Source organism: Aotus nancymaae, unplaced genomic scaffold, assembly GCF_030222135.1.
Source record: "Aotus nancymaae isolate 86718 unplaced genomic scaffold, 86718_ANA_hifiasm-v0.15.2.pri h1tg000006l, whole genome shotgun sequence".
NCBI classification, from domain to species: domain Eukaryota; kingdom Metazoa; phylum Chordata; class Mammalia; order Primates; family Aotidae; genus Aotus; species Aotus nancymaae.
This window is the reverse complement of record NW_026988417.1, coordinates 6,653,666-6,663,413: the sequence shown is the minus strand read 5'-3', so window position 1 is coordinate 6,663,413 and position 9,748 is coordinate 6,653,666. Positions and strand designations below refer to the sequence as shown.

The following is a 9,748-nucleotide window of genomic DNA, read 5'->3' as shown; positions in this document are numbered from 1 at the left end:
AGAGCAGTGCTTGGGACGTGGTTATCAGCGTCAGCTAGTTCCTTAAACTAGCTTGAGGTCGACCTTAACCTTCAAGCAGTGTGAGAGGCTACGCCCTAGTATCCCCAGGGAGTCCCGGCGCTAGAGCTGCGGGGACGTGGGATGCGCATGCGTGCGCGGGTGCGCGTGCGCGCGCAGGGCCGCCGAGGCTGGAGCCCCGAATGAGGGTCTAGCTCGCTGCGTGGCGGTAAAGGAGCCCGGGTGTCGCAAAAGGGCCGCAGTGGTAGCGCCCTGGCCGACGGCTGGTAGCCCATTTTGGACGCCGTCCTCGCTATGAAAACCGGTGCCACCTGTTGCTAGTCAGGTCGCTGGTGACAGCGAGGCTTCCGCGCGCGCGCTGCTGGTGGGCGGCCTCACAGTGGCCCGCAGGCGGGAAGGGCCGGCGGCGGGATGCGGCCCATGGACGCAGACGAGGCGCGGGAGCCCCGGGAAGACCCGGGCAGCCCGCTGAGCTCCGCGTCCCACGCTGGCCGTGAGGACCTGGCCTCCCTGGAGCGCGAGCGCGCCCGGGCGCACTGGCGGACCCGCAGGAAGCTGCTGGAGATCCAGAGCTTGCTAGACGCCATCAAGAGCGAGGTGGAGGCGGAGGAGCGGGGCGCCCGGGCCCCTGTACCCAGCCCGCGCGCGGAGGCGGAGGAGCGGGTGGCCAGGCTGTGCGCCGAGGCGGAGAGGAAGGCCGCGGAGGCGGCGCGGATGGGCAGGAGGATCGTGGAGCTGCATCAGCAGATTGCCGGCTGCCAGTGCTGCTGAGCCGGCGGGGCCGCGCGGGGCTGGAGCGGAGCGCGGCGGGGAGTGGCCCGCGTGGAAGGCGCTGGGCAGCCAGGGAGGGGAGCGCAGAGCTGTGCCACGCTCTCCGCTAAGTTGGTTTCACTCTTTTTTCATAGGTAATTAGAGGAACTAATTTGATATGTTGTTGTAAAGAGTCATGACCACTTAAAGTATTTGCAAGACGTAGACCTGCTCAGTCAGTGGGTGGAGAGAAAAGTGTGAAGCGAAGGTACTTGCTGAAAACCTGTGAATGTTGTTATGAGATTGGAGCGTTTGCGACGACCTTCCTGCAGGTGGTAGCATCGTGCACAGGTGGTTGGGTTTGTGAGACTCCCCGATATGAGAATCGCAAGCTCAAAACTTATGTTGTGATGATGAATTTCCCCTGCTTGTACTTTAGGTTGCCAACTCATGAACTGTGTTCACCTGATAAGGAGTCGTGGCTGCTTGGACAGGCTGATACCAAGAGAGCCTTTCGTTGTGTCGCCCCTGTTTTTCTGCCTGCGTTTTCTCCACATTAGCCACTAAATTTCCAGTACCATCCTGGTGGATGACTTCAGCATTAGATGGTCATGTGTATTTTTTGGTTAATAAGCGCATTCAGTTTGGAAGAGACAGCTTTTCATTCATGTCCCACGTAAAGGAATAGGGCCTTTACAGTATGTATGCTGCTGTGTGGTCATATTTGTTCCTGTGATTTTATTCTGTTTTCAAAGTTTGGAAGTATACCCTTGTTCTTTGCTATCTTTATTGCTTCTTGGAATTTGGGGACTCATGAGAGACTGGAAGTTAGAGTTCTACAAGCGAGAAGACACCACGTGGTTGCAGCTGCCAAAATCAAGAACCCGAGCCCCAGTCAAGGTTGTGAATGCGACTTTGGATGAGATTGAGAAGGCCCCAGTGGACAGTTGGTCTGGAAGAGTGGCGGTGTGTGGATTTGAGGACCTCTGCAGACCATCACATCAAAGGAGGAGAGCTGTTTTGTTGATGTTTTGTTTTTTTGTTTTTATAGCATTTTGTTTTTTCCTGGAATGTAATTTTGCTACGGCATGTTAACCGGTGCACATCGTGTAACCTGTCTGGTGAGCAATTTACAATTGGGATGAATTCTAGTTACGTGTGTTTGCTGACTTTGGGGTAAACTTCATTATGATAGAGTCTCTGCCACAAATGCATATGACCTTTTCAAGGGCCCAGAGTGGCTGAGGAAGGAAGGCTTCCAGCTGGCCCTGAGGGTCCCAAACAGTCATTCCAGGCTTAGATGATGACTAGCCTAGGTCATCAGAGCCCAGACTCCACAGGGACTAAAATCAGAGCTCTGCTTTGTGATGATGAAGTTCATTTGCTTGGAAAAACACATGCCGAAAGCCAGTTTTTAGAATCTTTGTGCAGATGACCAAAGCAGTTGGCCAGGAAAAAGTAAGATGATTAAACATTTTTCAAAATGAGTTTCTCCTTGAGAGTCGTCACTGTCAAATGGAGATGAATTGCTTCTGATTTAGGAGTTGTTCAAAGCCTGTGGCCCAGGGTGGGGTTTGAGCTGCAGAAGGGGAAGGAAGCAGACCTTAGGGAGGAGGGGGTGCCTCGTGAAGCCATGTGGTCTGGCCCCAGCCTTAGGAGAGCTGAAGTTCATTCAGGCAGCCAGTATTCACTGTGACCACAGAGCTCCACGATAGGCTAGGCACTAGGAATTTCTTAGAGAGACGATCTAGTGGGTTGAGACAGGTCTGAAAACATAATTACAGTTCAGTACCTGCACTGCTGGTCTTTGATGATGCTGACACTACCTGAGTGAACAAAGTGCTTGTAAAATTGGGTCTGAGGGCCAGGCACGGTGGCTCATGCCTGGAATCCCAAGTCTTTGGGAGGCCTAAGCAGGAGGATTGCTTGAGGCCAGGAGTTTGAGATCAGCCTGAGCAACATGGTGAGACCCTGTCTCTAAAAGAAAGAAAAAAAAGTTGGATCTGGTATTCATAAGATGCCTAGAACTGTGTCTGGCCATCGTTAAGTGCTGTATAAGTATTTGTTAGATAGATAACCCCTAAATGAGGGAAGCAGGAAAAAAATGATATGTACCCATATTGAATAGTGGCAAGTTCTGTGGAAAAAACCAAACAGCCTTGGGGGATAGGGTGTCGGGTTTCTAGTTTATTTGTATGGTCCGGTGACATGTCTGATGTGACATTTGCCTGAAGGCCTATGTGTGGAATATACATGGGTGTCTAGGGAAAGAGTCTTCTAGGCAGGGGGATCAACCAGGGTAAAAAGGTGAGGAACAGTGTGAAACCCCAGTGGGAGGGGAGGAACTAGCGGGCATTGAGGTCAGAGGGAGCAGTGGCTGGATGTGAAGCTGCTGGGGGGTTGCCAGCAGAGGATGACAGGAGCCGACCATCTGTGAAGAGGCGGCTGCTATGTTGAGGCCTGACAGTGGGGGACAAGGACAAGAGTGGGAGCGTGGAGAGTGAACCACGTGCCCTGTGGGTGGTTACGGGTGAGGACTGTGTTGGGAAGGTGCCGAGGGCCTGCATGTGGACATGAGAGGATTCAGCGATGGTTCTGAGGCTCGGGACCTGAGCACCTAGTTCATGCCATTTGTCAAACTGGGCCACTTTTGAAAGTGAAAGGTGGTTCTATTAATAGAAATTCATCTGGGACTACAGATGTAAACAAGAACTTTCTCAGGCAAAGAGGTGCTTACACTGTGTTTGGGGAGAGGACTTAGGGAGGAGTCCCTTCAGACCCACTGACTCTTGCTCTGAGCCAGAAGCTTGGGCATAGCTACACAAACAGCATCCCAAGCACAGGGAACACAGAACAGGTCAGGGGCCCAGAATGGCCTGCAGAGGCCACCAGCAGGTAGACATGGGGCAGGGAGGAATCGGGGGTATGGGCAGGGGGTGTCCTTCGGGAGACCTGTCTTTAAGTCTTGTATCTCAGGTAAGGCAAGCATGCTTACAGTTAAAAGAAATACTTTTCCTTAAAAAAAAAAAAAAAAGATCTCTGGGATTGTTAAATTTGCTTTAGCAAAACTCATAAAGAGGAACATCATTCTATAGGATGTCAGTGGGATGGATGGAGTAGGTTGGATTCTAAGACCACACAAAGGGGCCAAAAGGGAAACAGCTTGCACTGGCCTGTTTCCTCTGTTACCTCCCAGTCCAATTCCCAAAGCTCCCGCCAGTGTCAGGACACTGAGGATGTGAGGATGAGAAAACAAAAACCTCTATTACAAGAATCCACTTGGGTTAAGGCATTTAACATACATTATCTAATTTTCACAAATATCAGAGATCATTTTATTATCCCCATTACTCAGGTGAGAAAACTTCAGCAGAAAACAACCCTCAGAACCTTGCCTGGAAGAATTCAATTGATGCCAAAGCTCTTTCACAGCATCAGTAGCTCCTGGTGTACCATCTACTTCCTCTACGCCCAGCAATCAAGTCGTGATGGTTTTTGAAACAACGGTTCAGAATGCTGACCACTCTAGAGAGGGCTGCAGCAGCAAGCACGGAACTGAGTTTCCAGCCTCATAGAATGTTCCAAGACAGACCCTCTCTGACTGACAAGAGGTGTGAGGCGTCCCTCAGGCTGAGTGAGATTTGGAGGCCTGAATGCAGGCATTCCACCCTCTGCTCATGTCCCATGTCCAGAAGTCTTTTGGACACCAACCAGTGGATGTCATAGGATGGATTCACTTACCTGTTGATGGATTCATTCAGTGCGTTTTGCTGGCGATGTACTAGGTCCTTGGGACACCAATGGCAGTGGAGTCATTAATTCATTTGTTCAAGTGTTCTTTGAATAGGTACTGAAGACTTAACACATGCCAGGCCTGGAGTAGACATGACAGCCATACTCTTACACAGTTGCTGCCTTCAGAGGGTTTGCACCCTAGTGGGTGAGATGGCCATTTAGCAGCCTCTGCCTGTGGGTGAGAAGTGTTGAGCATGAGCAAAGCCCAGGGTGGGTGGTATCTGCCCAGCCAGGGAATAGACAAGGCTCCTTCCCTGAGGGGTCACTGATCACATGTTACATGATTGAAGCTCTGTGGGGATGTGGGCAGGGGAAGGGAGGATGTGTAGAAGGTTCCAGTCAGACTGACCCCATCCTGTCAGCAGAGAACAGCCAAGGCCCAGCCCTCTACACGTGCATGTTGCTTCATCCTTCCTCACTCCTTTGATAAAAGTGGTTTGGATCTTGGGTGCCATGATGGTAACAGCTAAATTTGTGAACTTTCCATCTTAGGAGCCAAGGGCAATATCCTGTGTCTGAGCCTAGAGGAAGGGAACCCACTGAGGGAGAAAGAGCCCTAACCCTTCTGAAGGTACACCAGACAGCGGACAGCACACAAGGCATGGGCTGGGGTCAGGAGGGCAGTTCATTCCTGGCTCTGCCGATCACTCACCCTGTGGCCATCTCTTTGGGGACCACCATAAAATGAAAGAGTTGCACTGTGTTGTCTCTGAGTGAACTTGGAGCCCTGACATTCCATTTGACTCAGATTCATATAAAGTAACCAGCCACCTCTTTGACAATTTTATCCTTGCCCTTTGAGTTAGCACCTTGAAGACGTGTCTGAAGCCCTCTCAGAGATTTTTGGAATTTCATTATATGGTCTAGCCACACTAGCACTTCCAAGTAGGTCCTATATTTGGACTAAGAGTTTCATTAGCCAGCAGAAGATTTCTGGGTTCCAGAGGTGCCCTGAGACTTCTCCAACTGGAAAAAGGTTGATGAACAAATGATATTGATCTTTGATCTTTCTCCCCCTTGATTATGTCATAATACAACATAATTCTTGGCTATTCAAAGGCATCCTAAAGTAGGGTCAGGGTGTACCCATCAGTCTTATTATTTGTTCAGTGTACTGTAAGTCAGACACATTTTTCTGTGTTTCTTAATTCCCACAGTCATGATTGCACATATACTCTGTGACTCAGAAGAATGAAGAGTTCTTTAATGTGGTCCCTTGAGTCATTGCTCTTTGACAAACCAGTCCAATTATCTTCCTCAGTTTTGTTTCCTCTCTTTATTGAAAGATAGTTTTGCTGGGTATATAATTTTAGGTTGGCAAATATTTTCACTTGGTGTCATTAACATTATCTCACTGACTTTGGCTTATATCATTGAGAATTCAGCTATCATTCCAGTGTTTGGCCTTTAGAATGGGATTGAAGTCTGGGCCACAGGCCACAGAGTGCACAGCATGCAGGCTTCTGTGGTCTCCCAGTCCATTTCCTCAGTGCTCCTTCACTCCTTCTGGCCACACTGGCTGCTTTCTGTTTCCTGGCCATGGCAAACATGGTGTGGCCCCATGGCCTTTTCCTATGTTGAATCCCCTGACTGGGATACTACTGCAACTGAACTGTGGTAAAAGTGGACAGAGAAAACATGAAGCATTCTTTGGAGAAGTTCTGCTGTGATATGGCAGAGAAATGGGGTAACTGCAGGGATAGCTGAAGAGGAGGGTGTCTTTTTTGTGTGTAACCATGTGTGGTGTGGACAGAGGTACTAACTGATGGGACTGACCTGGTGTAGCAGGACAGACAGGATCCTGGTGGCACAGCTGCAGGCAGCAGGTGGCCCCTGAAGCTCCCCCTGCAGGTCCCTGCCTCCCTCTGCACCTTGCAGAGTCCCTCCTCTGGCGGTCAGCCAGTTTGCATAACCCTGTCCCCAACCTAATTCCCCAAAGCCGACAGCCAGAGGTGCACTGGCACTGACACTTCATTTCTAGAACATTTCCTTTGGGAACATTACAACCACGGCCCAAATCCCACCCTCAAGCCCCCAGCCCTCTCCCTGCTTTCCCCCAGAGGGCAACCCAGCCAGCTTAGGCTCCCCTCACACAGCTTGTCCCATACTTCAGTCAGCCAAGCCTTTTGCGGCCTCTCCCTCCTGGAGGAGTCCAATTTGTTCTAAAGTTCTGTGTCGGATGATTATGGTTTATAAGCCCTTTCTCCCAGGGTCTCCGGGGGGAGGTGGCCTGAAAAGCTTCCTCAAAAAGCAGGAGGATGCCTCCTCTAGTGGCATCAGTGTCCTGCCAGCCGCCCCCAGCCTCTGTGCAGCCCTCTGCTGATGGTTGAGAGGCCTCGCCGCCATTCAGAAGGCTGCCTCCAGTGCATTCAGCAGGTGTGCCTGAGGCGTGGAGGTGTGCAGGCAGGTTCAGTTCATGACCGAAGAACAGTTGTGCTGTTTCTTTTTCTTTCTTTTTTTTTTTTGAGATAGTCACGCTCTGTCACTACACGCTCTGTGTAGTGACACAATCTCAGCTCACTGCAACCTCCGGCTCCCTGGTTCAAGCAATTCTCCTGCCTCAGCCTCCCGATTAGCTGGGATTACAGGCATGCGCCACCACGCCCAGCTAATTTTTGTGTTTTTAGTAGAGACGCTGTTTCACCATGTTGGCCAGGATGGTCTCAATCTCCTGACCTCATGTTCTGCCCACTTCAGCCTCCCAAAGTTCTGGGATTACAGGTGTGAGCCACCGCGCCCGGCCTGTGCTATTTCTTAGTCAAGCTCACAGAAGCCCAGCCTCACTGTGGATCCATTTGCGCCCCACTCGGAACGCAGGCAGTGGTCCTCTCAAGGCTCTGCCTGAGTGCAGATGATGAGAGAGGGGACTTCAGAACCCTTATCCCTGTGCAGTCTAGGGGTCACCTGGTGGACAGGCTTTGGGGAGGATGTTTGCTGTGCTACTTAGACTCCACGAAGGTCCTGTTGGAGGACTCGTCCTGCATGTCCACTTCACCGGGAAGGCACCAATCTCGTCAATGGCAAATCTGAGGAGCATCGTTTCTCAGCTTCTCATCCTCAGGATGCTTCCAGCCCAGCCCTCCTGAGAGGTCCAATGACTGTGGCTGGAAGAGGGGAGCCCTCGTGAAAAGAAGATTTTTCCAGCTGCCATCCAGAGCTCACCTCACCAAGTCTCCAGGGGTTTGGGGGGAACTGGGCAGCGTTCTTGGCATTTCTTTGCTCTGGCCCTGGTGCAGGTGGGAGGAGGTGAGCAGAAGATTGTTCCCATCATGCCTTCTGCATCTGTGAGCTGTACATCCCTGGGGAAGGCACCAGACCTTTCTGGATCTCTCTCCCCACCCATAAAATGAGCATGATACTCCCTGCCTGTATTCCTGCCAGAACTTCTGGAAGGACTGGAGAAAACTTTGCCCTAGACTAGGGATTAAGTTTTTCCCCAAGGAGCCAGATAGTAAATGCCCTAAGAAGACCGGGCATGGTGGCTCACGCCTGTAATCCCAGCACTTTAGGAGGCCATAGCGGGTGGATCACCTGAGGTCAGGAGTTCAAAATCAGCCATGGCCAACATGGTGAACCTCGTCTCTAGTAAAAAATACAAAAATTAGCCGGGCGTGGTGGCATGCACCTGTAATCCCAGCTACTCGGGGGGCTCGGGCAGGAGAATCGCTTGAACCCAGGAGGTAGAGGTTGCAGTGAGCTGAGATGGCACCACTGCACCCAGCCTGGGTGACAGAGGGAGACTCAGTCTCAGAAAAATAAATAAATAAATAAATAAATGCCATAAGGTTTCTGTGCTGCTGAGCCTTAATAAGTCCGGTAAGATAACTCACCCCACTGGCAGATTAGTGGAGAAAGAAAAATATATGAAGGTCTCGTTAGGCACAGAAAAGGCATTTCACACAATCCAGTATGTGACCATTCATTTCAAAACTTCTCACACAGTAGTACTAGGTGGATAAAGGTGTCCACTTATAACCTGCAGGAAAGGTTCTCCTTAAGCCAGAGGACAATGAAGCCATGCTGTCTAACGGGCATGCCAGGGTGCTTGCAGCTGGAGCAGGAGGGCTGGGGGAGGGAAGTATTGGGCAGAGATTTTATTGGTTTTAAATAAACCTTTACCACCCATGCCCCTGGGAAACACTTAATTACAGCCACACCAGCCAGCTCTCCTCACCTAGTTGCAGAGAGCACCCCAGGTCTGTCGTGGGCAGCAGAGTTTGGCAGGATGCTGGCCCTCACCTTGACCTTGACCTTGACCCCTCTAGTCCTCCACCCTCTGTCTCTCCTCCCTCAGCCCTGCCCCCATACCCCACAGCTCCAGCAAAGGTGCTCTTGCCCTGGGCTGGGTTCTAGGCACTCAGAAGTGGGTTGGACCCACCTTTGGCCTTTGTAGAGCTCCCAGGCCACTGGCAGGTCCAGTGCTGGCAGCAAGGGAGGCCCTCGACAAAGAGGCCAGGACAAGAAGGACCGCCTTGCTGGACCTAAGTGGAAAGCGTGCTGGGAGGGCTCGGGCGGAAAGGCAAGGGTGGGACGTGGCCATGGTGCCCTTGAGTCTGTGAGGGAAGATGTGCGCCTTCTCACTGCTGCACACGCCAGCGCTGACTCCTAGAAGCTGGGGTGTGTGGGCACGTTCTTCTGGAAGAAACCACAGCAGCTGTTACTAGTTGCCCTAGACTGAGGGCTGGGGCTGGGTATGGTGAGGGTTTTCCATTTCATGAGGTGCCCTTCTAATCTCACTAGAATTTTCTAAGCCTGTTTGGGAGCCGATTTATTTAGTTGTTAATATCAACAAATTTTATCTGAGTAGCAAGTTTAGGCTCCATTTTTTTGTTTAGTGATTTATACTTCATAGCGTTTAAAAAAGTAATAAAAGTAACATTAGGCCAGGCATGGTGGTTCATGCCTGTAATCCCAGTGCTTTGGGAGGCTTGCTTGAGCCCTGGAGTTCAAGACCAGCCTGGGTAACATAGCAAGGACCCATCTATACAAAAAGAAGTTTTAAAAAAGTAGTCCCCACTACTCAGGAGGCTGAAGCAGGAGGATGGCTTGAGCCCAGGAGTTCGAGGCTGCAGTGAGTTATGATCGCGCCACCGCACTGCAGCATGGGCAGCAGAGCGAGACTCTGTCTCTTTAAAAAAAGTAATATTATACAAATTTTTAAAAATAAAGGTTAAAGGTAAAACAT

The 9,748-nt window shown here is 50.9% G+C and overlaps 1 protein-coding gene across 3 annotated transcripts; it reads left to right on the top strand.

Annotated features, from left to right (window-relative positions):
* The first annotated feature begins 215 nt into the window (after nucleotides 1-215).
* On the top strand, nucleotides 216-5,775 carry MRFAP1L2 (Morf4 family associated protein 1 like 2). 3 transcript variants are annotated; one of them, XM_012434988.2, is made up of 3 exons: nucleotides 216-923; nucleotides 1,208-1,889; nucleotides 4,124-5,775. In XM_012434988.2, the coding sequence occupies exon 1, from the start codon at nucleotides 430-432 to the stop codon at nucleotides 787-789; it is 360 nt and encodes a 119-aa protein (XP_012290411.2). In that variant the 5' UTR covers nucleotides 216-429; the 3' UTR covers nucleotides 790-923; nucleotides 1,208-1,889; nucleotides 4,124-5,775. The 3 variants fall into 3 exon arrangements, 2 of the variants coding, with proteins under 2 accessions (XP_012290411.2, XP_012290409.2); XM_012434986.2 differs by lacking the exon at nucleotides 4,124-5,775 and having other exon boundaries at nucleotides 1,208-2,255; XR_001104624.3 differs by lacking the exons at nucleotides 216-923; nucleotides 4,124-5,775 and adding an exon at nucleotides 930-1,100 and having other exon boundaries at nucleotides 1,208-2,255.
* Nucleotides 5,776-9,748: the final 3,973 nt, after the last annotated feature.

Excerpts from the sequence above, each read along its gene's own strand:
- MRFAP1L2 (XM_012434988.2), top strand. The coding sequence starts at position 430 with ATGCGGCCCATGGACGCAGACGAGGCGCGGGAGCCCCGGGAAGACCCG.